At 41.3% G+C, this 19,845-nt stretch overlaps 1 protein-coding gene across 7 annotated transcripts in view; it reads right to left on the bottom strand.

Moving 5' to 3' along the window:
• PKP4 (plakophilin 4) overlaps positions 1-19,845 on the bottom strand; it is a 578,155-nt gene that overhangs the window by 238,305 nt on the left and 320,005 nt on the right. For all 7 annotated transcript variants that reach the window (XM_029605541.1, XM_029605538.1, XM_029605537.1 and 4 more), the window contains one exon: positions 16,917-17,133. In XM_029605541.1, the coding sequence (XP_029461401.1) occupies positions 16,917-17,133 (217 nt within the window). The remainder of the gene's footprint in view (positions 1-16,916; positions 17,134-19,845) is intronic.

Raw genomic sequence — 19,845 nt, 5'->3', positions numbered from 1 at the left:
AAAAACATTAACTGGATTAAAGTTATGAATGAATATTAAAAATGCGGGAAATATTTATCATGGAAAGGCGTTGTGGATGTGTGGAACACTCTCCTGGAGCAGATGGAGGCAGCTGAAATAAAAATGAACTACAAGAAGGCATGGGAAAAGCACAGAGTATTCTTAGCTGCAAAACAGTGGAGAGAGAGTGAAAGCTTGACCAAGAGGGCCACTACTGTAACATGCACAGGGCCCTCTGCCAGGATGTCTGAAATGACGACACAGCCAGGCAAAACTTGAACAAATAGTGCTTTTATTCCTTCTCCAGGTGTGTTAGTACAGAGATACAGCACAGTTCATTCCCCGTGCCTCCAGGGCAAACTATCAGTGGAAAGAAGCACACAGGCCAATCCCAAATTCTAGGCTACCACCACAAGTCTTCTAAATTGCACATAGATATGCTTTTAAGCCACTGGCATTAAGCTTTGCAGTGTTTACTTCAAGGGAAAAAGGGGCTGGGCTTAAATAGCTTGCTAAGAGTCCAGTTGTTTTCTGGGTCTCTTTGATATACATGAGATCAAAGGATAGCTCAGTCTTTAGTAAGGACAGTTGGGCAATTTTTCTCCCGCTATAGATTCTCTCTACTCCCCGGTAGGCTAAAAGGAATATTTTTTTTAATTATGGTTTGATTGGCAGTTGCTTAAAATATTTACATTCTCCTGTTACTTGTTGCTTAGAATGTTTAAAATTTCTGTGAAAAAAAAAAGAAGGAATAAAGGGACTGGGCTTAAGCAGCCATCTAAATGCAGATTTGTTTTCTGGTTCTCAGATATGTATAAGATCAAAGTATAGCCCTCAGCCTTTAAAGCCAGTTGGGGCAATATTTTCTGTATAAAATACTCTCTGTTCTCTGGCAATCCTTTGTGGGCTATGTATTATATGCCTCCCTAATAATGGGAAGGGCTGGGGGTGAGTTTCTCTGTCCTCCCTACCTACCCCATGTCATTTTTCTTATATAGATTGGTTGTGGCCACTCTTACATCTTTGTTCAATTAAATTAATTGATCCCTGCCCTCAATTAAACCTTATGTATGACTCACTGTTCAGACTTTAAATCTTTTCCCTTGTTTTATTTGTAGTAGATTGTTGGTTTTTTTTTTTTTTTTTTAAAGTTTGAAAGTTTTATTGCTCAATTTTGTAACAGTACAAAAATCAAACTGCATAACAACAATACAGAATGGAATGTGCATTACTTACATCGGAAAGCACCATTATAAATGCTCGGAAAAATTATGCAATTAAAAGCATTGTAAAACTTCAATAGTCTTGTGCCTTTACTGTGTCCTTGATGTGTTTCAATGCCTGATAACAGTTGTAAATGCAATACATGTATAGAAAATCTTTGTCCCCGCCTCCCCTTTCCAATAATATGAAGGTGATATCAGATTGCCTTTAACAGGATCATAAAACACACGTATACTTGTATCAGATCGCAATATTCATGGACTCCTAAGTGAATTATATACTGGAGATTAATCAAGAATATCAGACACCTCCCTGCAGACCTTATAACCATCCCTTAAGCATTAGAGGAACTACCCAAACCCTCCTTCCACACATAATATTTGCGCCAGGTAACCTGAAATCCTCCCATATTTTTCCGGAGATGGGCCGTAATTTCTGCTAACCTATAAATTTGCTCCACTTTACTTTGCACTTCCGCTAAGGAGGGAATCTGAGGGGATTTCCATCTTCTCGCTATTTCAATTCTAGTGGCCGAGAAGATAAAATTAGCCATGGCGTCAGATGGAACCTTCCCCTGGGATAAGGGAAAGCCCAACAGAGCCTGCTGGGGAAGAATACAAATGGGGTGCGGTACAACTGGGTCAACCACGTTTCCAATTGAATCCATAATGGCCGTAGTACTGCACAGTCCCACCACATATGAAAAAAAGCTGCCAATTGTAGGACAGCCCCTCCAACACTGTTTGGAAATCAATGGGGACATGCGGTTTAATCATTCTGGAGACTAGTACCTCCGCAGCACCATTTTCCACGAGTTTTCAATTATATGTGTGGCTATGAGACCCCTACCGGTATTAGAGAGAATCTCTTCCCAAGCACTTTGAGATAAGGTTATATTCAAGTCCGCTTCCCATGCCTTTCCGTAGGTGGGTTTCAGATAGTTCTCTTTACCCAAGAAAGCATAGACATTCGAAAGTAATTTAGATGTCTGATGTGTATTTAAGCATAAGAGCTCAAAATCAGATTTCCCCTGTGCAAAGTGCCCCTGAAGATGATTGGACTCTGCAAAGTGGCGGAGCTGTAGATACAAATACAAGTCGGAGCGCGGCAGATCATATTTCTGTTGTAGCTCAGAAAAGCCTAACAGACCCTGTGCCCCCCAAATCTGACCCAAAGTTGAATCTCCTTCCTAGCCCATCCCTGGAAGGCATAACTCTCTAACCCCGGTGTGAAGAAGGAGTTGGCATACAAACATGTGCTGTGGTAATATTCTTGAACTCCCACTAACCATGATTTCCTCGATTCCCAAAGCTGCAAGGGTAATAGCATAGAGGGCGGCAGGACTTCTCGGGGCTGTATAATCCATGTCTTTTTTGGCTGCCAGAGAAAGCTAGATAGTGGGACTGGATTCACCAGTTGTTGGCTAAACAATACCCATGGTTTCTGTAGAGAACTCCTGTGCCATTCCACCAGCGTCTTAAATCTGGCTGCCATATAGTACCGCTCTAAGTTGGGTACTCCCAGACCCCCCCCCCCCCCCCTGAGTTTTGGATTTGTAAAAAACCTTGCGGGCAATTCTAGGTCTTTGGCCCCCCCATATATAGGATAAACGGAGCTTCTGCCAGGTAAGAAGACTCTGCTTAGGAATAGCCAGTGGAAGGGTTTGAAATAAGTAAAGGAATTTGGGTAGTATAGTCATTTTTACAGAAGCAAGCCTCCCAAACCAGGATATCCGATAACGATTCCACTCCTCTAGATCTCTAGTAATTTGGGCCCACAGTTTATCATAATTGAGATTAGTGCTACTCAAGATTTGATCAATGTAAACTCCTAAACATTTGATATGATTTTGGGACCAGCGAAATCGAAATTTCTCCCACAGGGACGTCTCCATATCGGAAGAAACATTCACATTAAGGATCTCCGATTTCTCCCAATTTATGCGAAATCCCGAAACCTTACCAAATGCCTCAAGTGTTTGGGATACTGGTGAGAGGGACTACTCTGGATCAGTGCCCAAAAGCAAAATATCATCCGCAAAGAGCAATAATTTTGTTGAGAAAGTGACCACATGAACGCCACAGATCTCTGCGTTTCGTCGAATTTGGTTTGCCAGTGGTTCAAGAAAAATAGCAAATAGCAGGGGGTGACAAAGAACACCCCTGCCTAGTGCCCCTCTGAACCTGGAAAGTGGGCGAGTATCCCCCATTAATCTTTATACACGCCAAAGGGTTATGATAGAGCTGATGAAGCCACTGAATTAAATTTTCCCCAAAGTTCAGTCGTTTTAATAAGACAAATAAATAAGGCCAATGGACCACATCGAAGGCTTTCTCGGCGTCGACCGAGAGAGACACCGTTGGTATCTTATGTTTAACCCACCAAATCATATCCAGGATTTTATGTACATTATCACTGGCCTGGCGTCCCGGAATAAATCCTGCCTGATCCGGGTGAATAATTTGGGCAAGAAACCCATTCAACCGATTAGCTAAAATTTTGGCAAGAATCTTCAAATCAATATTAATGAGGGATATCGGTCTATATGACCCGCACACTGTAGGGTCCCTTCCAGGTTTAGCCAGGATCATTATGTCAGCTGCGTTGGCTAATGGGGAAAGCGACTGCCCTTCTTTCAATGACTTAAAGAATTTGACCATGATTGGGGCGAGAAAGGAAACAAATTGTTTATAAAATCGCCCCGTATATCCATCTAAGCCCAGCGATTTTCCGGGTTTTAGGTCTTTGATGGCCATTCGGATTTCAAGTTCCGAGATATCCTTATTTAATATAAACTGCTGTGAGGGCTCAAGGGCTGTCAGGTAGGAGTTCTCCAGATATTAACCAATTACCTACTCATTCATATGACTTCTTCTCCATTCCCCGACAGAAAAGAAAAGGTGGAGGAATTCTTCTTGCTACCAAAAAAGATTTGAATTTCACCCAATACTCTGTTAACTCTTCTACCAAACTGGAAACAGGCCTTTTCAAATCAAACCATCTCCAAATCCTTCTTGTATATGCTCCCCCAGGCCTTCTTGACTTAGATGCCTCTCCTCTTCTGGAACTAATAGTCTCCCACATTAATTTAGATTCTCCAGCAATTATACTTGGTGACTTCAATTTACATGTCAACAATCCATCTCTATCTACAAATGGGAAAACTTTCATTACCGCCTTGTCTGCTTTAGGTTTCAATCAGATTATCAAGAAACCCACCCATAAAGCAGGTCATATATTGGACCTTATCTTCACCAATTCTGGTATTGCTAATTCAACTCAACCGATCTGCAAACCAATACCCTGGTCGGACCACTCGCTAATCTCAACCACCATCACACTGGCACAAAAAAAACAGCACCCCGCCCCTCCTCAACAATTCTCCTACAGGAAAATTTGTGCATCCGAGGACCTCCACAACCACCTAGTCTTAGAACTACCCCACATGGACCTTTCCTCTCCAAATTCAGCACTTCACTCATGGAATAATATTACAGAAACTGCAGCTAATAAACTCTGTCCTCTAATAACAAAAAAACTAAAACACAACATTCCAAAAAAACAACCTTGGTTTAATGAAGAACTACAAAATCTAAAACTTTCCCTCAGACGGAAAGAAAGCAAATGGCGCAAATCTCCTTCAGCGTCCACCCTTTCTACCTACAAACTTGCTCTCCACAACTACAAAAATTCCTTGCAAAAAATCAAAAGAGACTTCTATGCTCATAAGATCCATCATATGATCTTTGATGCTAAAGCCCTTTTTACCTACGTCTCTAATTTAACTCAAATCCAAACTCCTGACATTCCATTTAACAAAGCACAAGAAAAAGCAGAGGAGCTCGCTCTCTTCTTCAACAACAAAATAGCTAACCTCCTTTCTAAAAATTCGCCCAATACTTCTTCCTCACACAGCACATATATACACCATAACAAACACATCTCACTCAATTCATTTGAACCAATTACAATTTCTGAGATCCTTAGAATACTGAAAAAGATGAAACCATCGACACACCCATTAGACCAAATCCCTTCCAAATTACTCCTCCTTATTCCGGACACCATATCCAAAGCTCTGGCAGACATAATAAACTGCTCTTTATCTAAAGGACTCTACCCTGACGACCTCAAAATGGCATCAATCAAACCGCTCTTAAAAAACCCAAAGTTAGATCCAGACAACCCCTCCAACTTTCGCCCTATCTCAAACCTCCCATTCATTGCTAAAGTCATGGAAAAATTGGTTAATTCTCAATTATCAGACTACCTGGAAGACCACAAAATTCTCCACCCTTCACAATATGGCTTCAGGAAATCGTTAAGCACAGAATCTCTACTAATTTCCTTAACAGACTACCTCATCCTAGGCCTAGATAAAGGCCAGTCCTACCTTTTGATTCTCTTGGACCTCTCAGCCGCCTTTGATACTGTTAACCACTCCATGCTCCTTAACCAACTATTGAACATCGGCATAACAGGCTCTGCACTGTCCTGGTTCCACTCATTCTTGAAAAATAGAGGCTTCAAGGTAAAAATACACAGTAAAGAATCTAAATGCTACCCTTCATCTCAAGGAGTTCCCCAAGGTTCATCCCTCTCTCCCACCCTCTTTAACATCTACCTCCTCCCTCTCTGCCATCTATTAAACAATTTGAACCTTAAACACTACCTTTATGCAGATGATGTCCAGATTGTGATACCAATCAAAGAATCCATAAAAAAACCCTCGATCTTTGGGAATATTGTCTGCAAGAAATCAACTCCCTCCTTTCCAGTATGAATTTAATCCTAAATTCCTGAAAAACAGAACTTCTTCTCATATCATCTGAAATAAGCCACACCCCCTCAATCTTTCCAACTAATCTACAAACAATAAAAGTAAGAGATTTGGGCGCAATAATCGATAATAGGCTTAACCTAAAAGCTTTCATAAATCAAACCACTAAAGACTGCTTCCATAAACTGAATGTTCTAAAAAGAATAAGACCACTGTTCCACTTTCATGACTACAGGACTATCCTACAAGCAATAATCTTCTCCAAGCTAGACTATTGCAATTCTTTATTATTAGGTACCCCATCAGCACATACCAAACCGCTACAAATGGTTCAAAATACGGCAGCTAGAATTCTAACAAATACAAGGAGAAGAGAGCACATCACCCCGATCCTTAAAGATTTACACTGGCTGCCAATCCATTTCAGAATTCTTTATAAGTCAATCACCATAATCTATAAATCCATCCAACAAATCGCTCCTCTCAACCTACAAATCCCTTTCATAAAGCATACTTCCTCCAGACCCATAAGAGAGTACTACAAAGAGTCTCTGCAGGTACCGCCCTCCAAAACTTCCTTCCACATAACTTATAGAGATAGGGCTTTCTCCACAGCAGGACCCACTCTTTGGAACTCCATACCAACGGAACTTAGACAAGAACCCTGCTTATTGACATTCAGAAAAAGACTCAAAACATGGCTTTTCAAACAAGCCTTCCCAGACTCAGACTAAAAATAATTCTCTCTGATTTTCAAATTCCAAGCAACAATTTTCTTTTATAACCATCCTGATAATCTTCTTCTAAACTTTATAAACACCCAGTATCTTCATTACTTATGATTTCTTCTTTATTATTAAAAACTGCATTTTTGAACTGAACAACTCATTGTAAATTATACAATTAATTTTTATTTTTTTTTTTTGAAAACTTTACCTTCTACAGGTTTATACACCATGTTAAAGTTACTATCTTTTCTTCTTCTTACTCCCAGTTGCATGTTTCCTTGTTTATTGTAACTGCATTTATAATATGTATATTACATATTTGTTCTTGGTTCCGGTTATTACCCCATTGTTTATTGTAAACCGGCTTGATGTGATGTTATCACGATTGCCGGTATAGAAAAAATTAAAATAAATAAATAAAATATTCCTCTATGGCACTCTGAGATATATGGCCATCAGCGGAATAAAGCTCGGAGTAAAATTGTTGAAAGCGCTGTCTAATGGCCTTGCTATTGGATAACATGGTTCCCTCTTGACTTTTAATTTTAACAATAGCGGCCTGATCCTGTCTACGCTTCAGTCTTTGAGCCAGGAGTTTTCCAGCTTTGTTGCCTCCTTCAAAATATTTTTGTTGTGTCCGTTCAAGCTGATATGCGATAGCGGCCGCGTCAAGGGAAGCTATCCGTGCGCACAGCCTCAAGGGGCACTAAAGAGCCCCTATGTGTCGGGTCCATTTTATGGACTTTCTCTAAAGCATTTAGTTTATGCACCAGATGCGCCCGTTATTCCTCCCTTTGGCGTTTGACATATGAGGCTCGCGCTATGAATTTACCCCTTAATACCGCTTTAAGCATTCCCAAACAGTCCCAGCGTTCACCTCCCCAGTGTCATTAATAAGTAATCCTGAATATCTTGTTCCAATTGAGAAATAAAACCCTGGTCATCGAGAAGGGAGTCATTCAACTTCCAATATCTCACCCCCCTGTCATAATCCTGAAGCTGTAAGGTAAACCAAATGGGGGCGTGATCAGACCAAAAAATGGCTTCTATATCCACTTCCTTTACCCGAGGTAACAGGCTTCTGCTACCCAAAAACATATCAATCCTTGAATAGCTGCCATGTGGGGAAGAGTAGAATGTGTAATTCCTGGATTTTGGGAATCGCGTGCGCCATATATCCAAAGCCCCCGTATCAGTCATCAGGCTAATTTCCCGTCTAGCCACCTTAGGATCAGAGCTAGCCCTTGTGGAGGTGTCCCTACCTGGATCAAGGGTTAGATTAAAGTCCCCTCCAATTATTTGAGATCCTTCTATCTTAGATGCCAGAGTGTGATTCAGTGACCAAAAAAAAGTCTGCTTTATGTGCATTAGGCCCATATAAAGAAATCAGAGAAAAGGATTTCCCACCCCCCCAGTGAGATTTAACAACAACATTCTGCCCATGGGATCTGTAGAAAGATCCTTAAATTCGAAGTGGATATCTTTATGCAGTAAAATTCCTGCTCCCGAATACTTCGAAGAGGGAGTAGCAGCCGCCCAGAATTGATAGGGAAATTTGGGATGTTTCATGAGGCCCAGGTAGCGCTTCAAGTGGGTTTCTTGGAGAAAGACCACATCTGGCTGCATGCGGTCTAGTTCCTTAAAAAGTAAACGACGCTTACCTGGGCAATTAAGCCCTTTAGTATTAAGAGAAAAAAATTTAAAAGTAACCATTAAAGAAAAACACCCTTTCTCCCACATCCACTATCCACTGGGCCGCCACTCAGGATCAAACCTCTTTGTGTATCTGAAAAAAATCACCATCATTTCAGCAAGCAAAGATCCCATCCCCTTCCCCCCTCCCTCCCCTCATACCCAGAAGCACAAATCCTGTGCTCCAAAGAGACATGGAGGAAGTCTCTAGTCTCTCCTCATGGCACCTGTAACGGGTGATAAAGTAAACATTAATGAACCGCCAGTTTTTCTGCTCTGCGGCAAAAATAAACCACAGTACATGTTCGGGTTAAATACTCAGTCACTCCAGGGCTTAGTTTGGACTGCCATTCTCGGTGTTCCTCTGAAGCCTTTTCCGTCCCTTAGGGACCCACTGCCAGCGAGGCTGATTGTAGTCGCAAGGTGGACCAAGTTAGAGCCTTCTCCCTTCGCAGCGAGAGGAGCATCAATGGTAATGCCGGCCTCCTTCAGGATCGCGATTGCTTCCAGCACCATCTTGGCTCTGTATGTAACTCCCTGTATCATAAAGGACAGGCCCCCTGGAAAAAGCCACCGGTACCGAATGTTGGCCTCTATAAGCTTGGTGGTAACACATCGAAAGTCCTGGCACCTTTTTAAGGTAGCAGAAGATAGATCAGCAAAGTTGGCATTGTCGTGGCCCTCCCAGAGCCATGTGCGCTTACGCCGGGATATATTGAAAAGCTTTTCCTTAAGAGCTAAGGAGTGAAAGCACACTACTATGTCTCTGGGTCTGTTGGCAATCCTAGGTCCCAATGTTCTGTGCGCCCTTTCAATGAGAATGTTGGGCATGGCCGCCTCTGTTAAGTTTGCCTCAGTTTCCAGAAGAAAAGTGGAAATTTTTTCAACTACAGCGAAACAGTCCCCAAAGTCCTCTGACTCAGGCATCCCCCTTATCCGGAGATGCTCCTCCTGCTACGATTTTCCATATCTTCCACCTTGTCAGCTAGTGCCTGACAGGTGGCTTGCAGGGCCTGATGACTTGCCTGCATCTGGACCCATCCTTCCCCCTGGGTGTCCAGCCGGATCTCAGCTTCATCTACACGCCGGCCCAGGGCAGCAGTCTCTTCCCTCATCTCAGCTATAAGACTGGTGATCTCTGCCTTACAGGTTTTAATGTCCTGCCTTAGCTCAGTGAACCAGCCTCTCAATTCTGAACGTGATGGGAATTCGCTGGTGTGAGCTGTCGGGTCGGGCGCTCCCTCCTCGCTCTCCGAGAGCGGGTCCTCCGGCGCCATTTTGGATTTTTTGCCGCCGAGATCGTCGCTGCCCCGAGTGTAGGAGAACTTGCGCAAATCATTTACCTTGCGTTTTGTTGCCATGTCCCGAGCTTCGGGACTCGGTGAGTTTGCTGGAGCGCCAAATTAAAATGAAAACCACGCGGTTTGCCTGCTTTAGCCCGAGGTGCGTGAAGAGCAGCACATTCAGGCTGCTCGCATGAAGAGTGACATCACTTCCTCCACCGTAGTAGATTGGTTTTAACCTAATTTGAAATGATCAGTTTGGGTTTCAATTTGGGGCCTCTGCATACTCTTTTCTTAAGGACATAAAATCATCTCAGTTTTTTCTTATATAAACTCTTAAGAAGCATCATTTCTTGCAGCTTTAGTCAAAGTTACCACTTCCTCAATTATTCCCTCCTCTAATCTATCTAGTTTAGTTCCCCCCCCCCCCCCATCATAATTCCCTGTTAACTTAAAGCCTCTTGTATTTGGTCTGTTTGTCTCCAAAGAGCAGGGACTGTCTCTTGTGTGTCTTTGTATAGCACTATGTATATCTGGTATGTGCTTTACAAATGAATTTTAATCTGCAGTGGCAGTGCATAAGATTATCACGCTCCCATTTTGACTGGTCTCTAGTTTCTGACAACTTCTGGGTCTCCTGGTTAGACCCCTGCCCCCTAGCAGTCTCAGAATGTTTATCCTTTCCTTTCCACCTTCCTCAGATGTGCGAGGCTTCTGTCTGCCTGAAAGATTCAGGCAGGAGTGCTGTATGAGAGTCTGTCCTTGCCCCCTGCGAGTTTTCCTCCTCTACTTCTTTAGCTAACACTATTCAAAGACATGACTCTCATAATGATCTAGTGGTAGGTAATATCGAATCTGAGGGCAGATAAGAACTGAGAGGCTCATTTAGGCTGCCTAGTTTCATAACTGAGTAAATTGTGTTATGTATGGCTTTAATCTGGGCATAAATAGCATTACCACTACTCCCAGCATGCTAACAGATGAATATTCAGATTGGTGAGATGTCTGTTCAAGTTATGTTTTTTAAAAATATTTTATTTTTGTTATCACTGAAACTGTTTATCTGTTTTAAATCTTTTAGTATTTATATGATTTATGTTTTTAATATTTTAACTATGAATATACTTTGTAAACTGCTTAGAACTATGGACTGAGTGGGTATAAATTTTGTAAATAAATTCCTAGTGCAATGCTATAGACCCCAGTTGATCTTTGGCATTTCCTTCACAACTAAGGATCCTCTGTGCTTATTCCTTGCTTTCTTGAATTCTGTTACCATTTTGTCTCTACTACTTCTACTAGACCACTACACATACAACTTGTGTTTAAAGTACTTAAAATACGCCTCCTGGGTATTATTTATTTATTTGATTAGTTTTTTTTATACCGGTGTTGGTACAAACCTTCACACCAGTTAACAATGTTTCTTAAAATAGTAAAAACATAAAATACATAAAAAGGAATAAAAAGTACATAAATTTCATAAAAAAAAGAAAAGCAATCATAAAAATACTAATACATAAGTAAATTAAAAGATACTCAAATCTAGAACTAAAATTATTAAAAAGAACTAAACTAAAATGATGCTTCTAACTAGCTACTGCTTGAAAAGCTTGAACAAATAACCAGGTTTTCAAAGTTTTCTTAAACTCTTTTAAGTTACCCTGAAGCTTTAATTAAACAGGTAGGGAATTCCAAAGACCTGGACCTGCTAATGACACCGCCCTTTCTCTAACAGATGTAAGTCTGGCTGTGGAAACTGAGGGGATTGTGAGAAGACCTTTGCCTGCTGACCGTAAATTTAGCTGGGGAGTATGGATGCGAATAACTGCATTCATCCAATCTACTTGTTCGGCGTAGACCGCTTTATGTATTAAGCATAAAGTTTTATATTGTATTCTAAATTCAATTTTATTTATTTATTTTTATTTATTTAAGGTTTTTATATACCGGCAATCATGAGAACATATCTTGCTGGTTTACATGAAACGGGAGTGCATTAAATACATCAAACTAGAACTGTGGTGACCGAAGGAGACAGTTACAATTAACAAGGGACGCAGAACTTGGAGAAGGAGGAGATAGGAAAGAATAAATGGTTAGACAATATACAAATTAAATTAAATACTATGTACAAATGGCATGGTTAATGGCTGAATGTTTTGAGGAGTCCTTGGATTGTGTCATTAGATTGTGTCTGGGAAAGCTTGCTTGAATAACCAAGTCTTAAGTCTTTTCCTAAAAGTTAGGAGGCAGGGTTCCAGTCTGAGATCTGTAGGAATGGAATTCCACAGAGAAGGGCCAGCTGTGGAGGTGGCACGATCTCTTAGGGTAATGTGTCTGGTCGTTTTCGCAGGGGGAACTTGGAGGGCGCCTCTGTAAACATCTCTGGTGGGTCTTGTCGAATTGTATACTTGGAGAGGGATTTGTAGATCGAGGGAAATGCGTTGAAGTATAGTTTTGAAGATGACACATATGGCTTTATACATGATTCGAAAGTGTACGGGTAGCCAATGTAGCTCTTTCAGGATGGGAGATATGTGGTCTCTCTTTCTTGCGCCTGTTAGTAGTCGGGCTGCTGAATTTTGAACCATCTGTAATGGTTTGGAATAGGATGAGGGCAGACCTAGCAATAGTGAATTGCAATAGTCTAATTTTGAAAAGATGACTGCTTGGATGATCGTTCTGAAGTCTTGAGCATGGAAAAGAGGTCTTATCCTTTTCAGGACCTGGAGTTTATAGAAACAGTCTTTGGTTGTTTTGTTGATATGTGCTTTGAAGTTTAGCCGGTTGTCTATTATCACTCCTAAGTCTCTAACTTGTGAGTTAGGTAGGTTGGTAGGAAGAGTAGTGTTAGAGCTATTGTTCTCAGGAGAGATGAGTAGGATTTCTGTCTTGGAGGAGTTTAAGATGAGGTGTAGGCTGTTGAGTAGTTGTTTGATTTTCTGGTGGCATGATTCCCAGTAGTCAAGAGTTTTAGAGTATGTGTCTTTGATGGGGATGATGATTTGAATATCTGCGTATAGGAAATACTTTAGATTGAGGTCGGTGAGAAGTTGGCAGAGAGGAAGAAGGTAAATATTGAATAGAGTCGGAGATAATGAAGAACCTTGTGGGACTCCTATGACAGCGTCGAATCTTGAGGATTCCTTGTTTTGGAGTTTAACTTTGTAGCCTCTGTTATTGAGAAAGGTCTTGAACCAGGCTAGGACGGTGCCGCTGATTCCAATGGACGACAGCTGGTTTAGGAGGATGGTGTGGTTGACCGTGTCGAACGCTGCGGATAGGTCTAACAAGATCAATAGGAAAGAGTTTCCTTTGTCGAGGCCCAATAAGATAAGGTCTGTCAACGAGGTGAGGAGGGATTCTGTGCCTCGATTTTTTCGGAAGCCGTGTTGTGGGGTGAAGAGAAGATTGTTGTCTTCGATGAAATCTGATGTAACTAATGTAGCTCCGCAAGGACTGGGGTAATGTGATTTTTTTGTTGATGCCAGAAATGAATCTGGCAGCAGAATTCTGCAAAATCTGAAGAGGTCTAATCGATGTTTTTGGAAGAGCCAACAACAAAGAACTGCAATAATCTAAATTTGTAAATATTAATGCTTGTAATACTGTTCTGAATTCCTCATAATTTAATAAAGGTTTTAGGCATTTGAGCACTAATAATTTGTAATAACCTTCCTGAATTTTGTATTGCAATATGTTTTTTAAATGTGAGTTCAGGGTCAAGCCAGACACCTAGGTCTCTAACTTTATTCCCTAGTGCAATGGGCCCATTCTCTATATTAACCACCTTAGATTGATCGACTGTGGATATTCTACACTCCAACAGCATAATTTCCATTTATTTATTTATTTATTTATTTTTTTTACAGTTAAGGCTCAGTTTCATTTGATTTAATAACTGCCTGATAATGTTTAAATTAGGGCTGCCAGAATGAATGTCACAAAATCTATCAGAAATGCAGGACTAATGACAGAATTAACTGTGATGACAGAATAAACTAGCAGCTGACGCACTAACTAGAAATCCTTGTGGAAATGTAGCTGCTCATAGAGCTGGAGTGTCTGTCAGGTTATGCACACCTTGTGTTGGCTCGGTCGGTGCAGCAGGTTGATGGTCGCTGGGTACTATCCAGGAAAGCCATAACTAGCAGACTACATGTTTGGGCAACAGTCATACAAGTATTGGCTGCTATTTAAATTATGTCAAAACTTTATGGTTAGATATGGAAAAGGAAGGATGCTGGATGTGAACGAATCAGGGGATCTAGTATGCTTAAGTAGGGTAGCCCACATTTCCACAGATCTGAACACTGGATACTCGACGGAGGTGTGTGTGTGTGTGTGTGTGGTGGGGGTGCCCCTCCCCTCATTTGCATACAATAAAATCAAGAAATGAAATCGATATCGTAAGTTCATACTAACAGGAATAGGGAAGAATGATTTAATGATTTACTTGAGATGGGGGAGGGAGAAGGGTGGTTGCATTCCAGGGGGGGGGGGTGGTTGTAATTTCTCTAGTGTGCGCGCCTATGAGTTGCAGGGGAGAGAAGGAGATGCCTAATGGTTAGAGCAGCGGGCTATGAACTGCGAGACCAGGGTTCAAGTCCCGCTGCCACTCCTTGTGACCTTACCCTCTATTGCTTCAGGTATAAACAGATTGTAAGCCCTCTGGGGATAGGGAAAAACCTACAGTACCTGAATGTAATCTGTCTTGAAGTGCTGAAAAAGTGCGAAAAGCAGAAAATAAATAAAATAAAATAAAGGGTTCAGGGAATTTTCCTTGAATAACTGGGATATTGTAGTGTTCACCGTTGGCAAAACCAGGGGGCAAAGTAAATGCTGCTAGCAGGGAGGTGTAGGGCAGAGACACCAGAAGGATGCTGGGAAGGGAGAGAAACCATCCAAAATGCACAGTGCCAGGTCCCAGGCCTGGAGTGGTGGAGGTATCAATGTACCTTTTCAGGGGTAAAGGCAAGGAGGAAATAGAGGAGAAAGAAGGGGCTGAAGAATGAAGGGGGTATAGGGAGAGAAATGAGGGAGTAAGGATAAATGGCTGCAGGGAGAAATGGCTGGGAGCAGGTGAGAAAAGGGCTGAGGGTCGAGGACATGGAAGGGTTGAGTGCAAGAGGCAGTGGATGGGGGGAAAGGAGGGAGCTGGGGTGAGGGAGCCATCAGTTTCTTCACCCTTCAAGCAAAAATCTCTCCTCACCCCACCCCCATTGCACTTGCTCCATGCTCTGTCCTCCCAACTCAGTCTCCTATTCTCTAATCTCAGATTTCTTCTGTCTCTTCCCCCTTTTCTCTTCAGTCTCCCTCCCTCTCCCCTACCCATATTCTCTCCTCTCTCCCTACTGACCTCACGCCCTCTCCTCTTTTCTTGCTCACTCACTCCTGCCCCCACCCCCCTGCTGGCTATCCCTGGCTCTCCTAGTCCTCCTTATTGTGCATCTTCCAATTCCATACCTGGTCCTGATGGTGTTAAGTCTCCCCTTCAGTCTGCAACTGTCACTCTGTCAGTACCACTTCCTCTGGAGAAAGTGATGCTGACAGTGCAACAGCTTCAGGTCCCTTCTGCCACACACTGCACAGGTGATGTACAGCGGCGCAGCACTGTCAACCTCTCTCCTCACCCTCTCTGAGGCTCCCGGCTTGGCTCTGCTTTAATACTGAGCGCCCAAGGAGAGGCATTCCCCATCCCTATACAGATGCACTGAGACGTGTTCACACTTTGCTTCTGGAAAGGGGAGGGAGAGGGCGGTAAAAGGAGAGGCAGGACAGCAAGTACTCAGGCGTTAGCAGGCTGGCACCAGAAGTTTTACCAGCAGCGGCAAACAGGCAGGTAGAGGTCTGGTGGCCAAAGGGGCTAACATGTTGAGCTGCAAGTTTTTAAAACTTGCTGGCAGCAAATGTCACATCTATAAGACGCAACTTCCATTGAGAGCAAACTGCATAAAAGGGGGAGGATCAGAGCACACAGCACTCTTCTGAGAATGCATAACTTGTTCTTTGTCTCCTGCCTGCTGCTTTGACCGGATTTTACAGTGTCATAAGAACATGCCATACTGGGTTAGACCAAGGGTCCATCAAGCTCAGCATCCTGTTTCCAACAGGGGCCAATCCAGACCATAAGAACCTGGCAGTATCCAAAACTAAGTCTATCCCATGCTACTGATGCTAGTAATAGCAGTGGCTATTTTCTAAGTCAACTTAGAAAATAGCCAGGTGACACTTGGAACTGGACACTGTACAACTGACGAAAAAAATCAGACTGCCCAGTTCAAAACGGGCAGTTGGTCACCTTAATACTTAGCAACCCAAGAAGGTGGCGTACGAAGGAGGAAGATGACAAACTATCTTAGATAAGAAGCAATATTTTACAGCAGAAATGCTCTATGACTGGCAGTTGGGATAAATCAAGTGAAAGTGGAAAGAAATAACTAAGCAGACTGGATGGATCTTATTTATTTTGGGGTTTTCTATATCGCAAATCAATTTCTAAGTGGTTTACAAGTTGACATCCATAACATATAACAATAAGAAAATGTATATAAAGTTAAACACAAAATAAAGACCGAAAATAAATAGCAAACGGACACCTTAAGATCATAAAATAATAAACAAATATATAACAGTTAATAATAACAAACAACAGATGCTCTTAAAACTAAAAAAACTGATTAAAACAAAATCACCCACACAGATTTAAGGAACACAAATTTAAGAAATCAATCTCATTATAAGAGTGACTAAGCATGGCTTATTAGATTTAGGACTTAAATTCTTGTTGAAATAAAAACACTTTCCAACACTTTTTCCTAAATTTTAGTAGTAAAGGCTCTTTCTTATGCTTTTCAAGCAAACGGTTATAAAGTTGAGGTCCTTATACACAAATCTATTTTTTCTGAAATTCACTTCGAGGAATTTGCTTAAATGATGGCACAGACAAATTTTGTTGGTCTTTCTGCTGTCATCTATTTTGTTACAAATAGATATGTTTGCATTTATCAAACAAAAACCCAAGAAACATATTACCCACTGGTTTACCATAAAACTTTTTTTGTATACAGGAGGTAACTAAGAAAATAAATTACATCATGAAATTAGTCACAATGGCTTCTATTTTCAATTTATATGAAAAATGATAGACTCACAGAATTATATGGATTCTGTGTATAATGCTCAGAAGTATGAATTACTACTTGCCTAGGGTCTTTCTGAATGCTGTCTATGGATGGAGATCTTGTTGCACCATCAGCAGTTGGTGTTACATGTTGCAGTCTGCTATACCCAGATTCGGACACTCGATACTGCATGGACCTGTAGGGTTCTGCATAGGTAGCTGTTGTGTTGGGAGAATAATTATTTCTTTGGTATGTAAGTGTGCTGCGCTGACTTGATGATCTTGGTAGATTTCCAACACCTACAAAACAATTAATGGCAAAAATAAAAGTGCATAAGAGATTCATCTTTGCTTTACATTTTTTATACCCCAAAATATATGGAGGCCAATATTCAGAAAGCTGGTGAGTAGTATTTAATGAAGTTTTTGCCCATCTCACCAATAACTTGCAAATGGTACGTTCTTTGCCAACTCTGCTCTCTTCACTTCGTAGCTTTGGGCACAAGTAGTAGAAATTTAATTTTGTCCTGTTGATGTTTAATTGTTATTCTGTTTTACAAATGCTAAATGTTTTATTGTATCCCGCCCCGAAATGTATAGGAGGGCGTGAGTAATAAGTACTTTTAAATAAATAGACTAATTATCTGGTTAAAATAGGCTAGATAACTTGTCCTGAATAATCACCAGGATAAATGTCCCATTGAATATATTTGTCTAAATTGTCTAAATTTATTCAGCTACCTTTAGCCAAATTACATTCAAATCTAATCAGTTATGTTTGATTTATGTTTAAATTTAACTTGTTAGTTTGAAAGTTATCCAGCCTCATGTAGCCAGATAACTTATTACTTAACCAGCTATATTTAAAAAATAGCTGGTTAAATGGCTGCAAAATAAAACTTAACACAAAATTTGAAGCCTTCAGTCCCAATTCCCCTGCCCACTCCCATCCTAAAAAAATACTTAAGTGCAGACAGTGCTCGATACCCACCCCACCACCTTCCAATCTACCTTGTGGGTCCCTGAATTCAGTGTACAATGAGTCCCCCATGAGATAAGCAACTTATCAGGTGGGCAGGGTAATCCAATATGATCCTGGAACAGATTGGAATAGGGTAGGCCCTTCATGGGACATGAATGTCCACTACAGATGGGGCTCTAAACCTAAAACTGTCTGCAGCATACCATGGGCAACAATGTTATGACACATACAACTGTGCCTCTGTAACCACAACAGCAATGCAAGCCTAGATGTTAGCTAGGGCCATATAGGTGCCCTTACTGTAGGGAACTGGGTGAATATACGGCCCTGCATGGGGCATAGAGCCAAAATCACCCATCTTGGCCGGACCCATGTCTCTCTCGCTTTGGTAGCAACCCCACAATCAACCACCACCAATAGGGTCCCAAAGAGATAGTAATATGCCACCCGATCGCACACACACACACAGCACCGGACCACATGGATCTTGTAGTCCTCCCCTCACCACAGTGGTCTTCAGTACATCAGTCAAACTTCCTGGCTGATAACTTTCAGTACAATTGGGCAAGTTAATAACCCGAAGTGGCTCTCAACCACAGCCATGCTCAGCAACACTGATATACATGAGACTAGAGTCACATCTAACATTGCTATGATGCATAAAACCAGAGCTATGACTAGTGCCACCACAACATGTATGCATGATCAAAATTTGTAATAAAAATTTTAAGCAAAAATGTTTAAGCAAAAAAAGATCTGGGGCTCAAAAACAAGGTCCTATTAGTAAAAATTTGTAACTTATCATTAAAATCATCCATTGTATCTGAAGACTGGAGGATAGCAAATGTAACCCCAATATTTAAAAAGGGCTCCAGGGGCGATCCGGGAAGCTACAGACCGGTTAGCCTGACTTCAGTGCCAGGAAAAATAGTGGAAAGTGTTCTAAACATCAAAATGTTTGATATGTATATTATACAGGAACGTCGGTTTATAAAAACTAAAAATAAATAAATAAATAAAATCACAGAACATATAGAAAGACATGGTTTAATGGAACAAAGTCAGCATGGCTTTACCCAGGGCAAGTCTTGCCTCACAAATCTGCTTCACTTTTTTGAAGGAGTTAATAAACATGTGGATAAAGGTGAACCAGTAGATATAGTATACATGGATTTTCAGAAGGCGTTTGACAAAGTTCCTCATGAGAGGCTTCTAGGAAAAGTAAAAAGTCATGGGATAGGTGGCGATGTCCTTTCGTGGATTGCAAACTGGCTAAAAGACAGGAAACAGAGAGTAGGATTAAATGGACAATTTTCTCAGTGGAAGGGAGTGGACAGTGGAGTGCCTCAGGGATCTGTATTGGGACCCTTACTTTTCAATATATTTATAAATGATCTAGAAAGAAATACGACGAGTGAGGTAATCAAATTTGCAGATGACACAAAATTGTTCAGAGTAGTTAAATCACAAGCAGATTGTGATAAATTGCAGGAAGACCTTGTGAGACTGGAAAATTGGGCATCCAAATGGCAGATGAAATTTAATGTGGATAAGTGCAAGGTGATGCATATAGGGAAAAATAACCCATGCTATAATTACACAATGTTGGGTTCCATATTAGGTGCTACAACCCAAGAAAGATCTAGGCGTCATAGTGGATAACCCATTGAAACCGTCAGTTCAGTGTGCTGCGGCAGTCAAAAAAGCAAACAGAATGTTGGGAATTATTAGAAAGGGAATGGTGAATAAAACGGAAAATATCATAATGCCTCTGTATCGCTCCATTGTGAGACCGCACCTTGAATACTGTGTACAATTCTAGTCGCCGCATCTCAAAAAAGATATAATTGTGATGGAGAAGGTACAGAGAAGGGCTACCAAAATGATAAGGGGAATGGAACAACTCCCCTATGAGAAAAGACTAAAGAGGTTAGGACTTTTCAGCTTGGAGAAGAGACGACTGAGGGGGGGCTATGATAGAGGTGTTTAGGCTCTTTATGTCAGAAACAACATCCAAGCATCTGAGCTAC

The sequence above is a fragment of the Rhinatrema bivittatum genome, chromosome 6, assembly GCF_901001135.1.
Source record: "Rhinatrema bivittatum chromosome 6, aRhiBiv1.1, whole genome shotgun sequence".
NCBI classification, from domain to species: domain Eukaryota; kingdom Metazoa; phylum Chordata; class Amphibia; order Gymnophiona; family Rhinatrematidae; genus Rhinatrema; species Rhinatrema bivittatum.
This window is presented reverse-complemented; position numbering and strand designations above follow the sequence as displayed.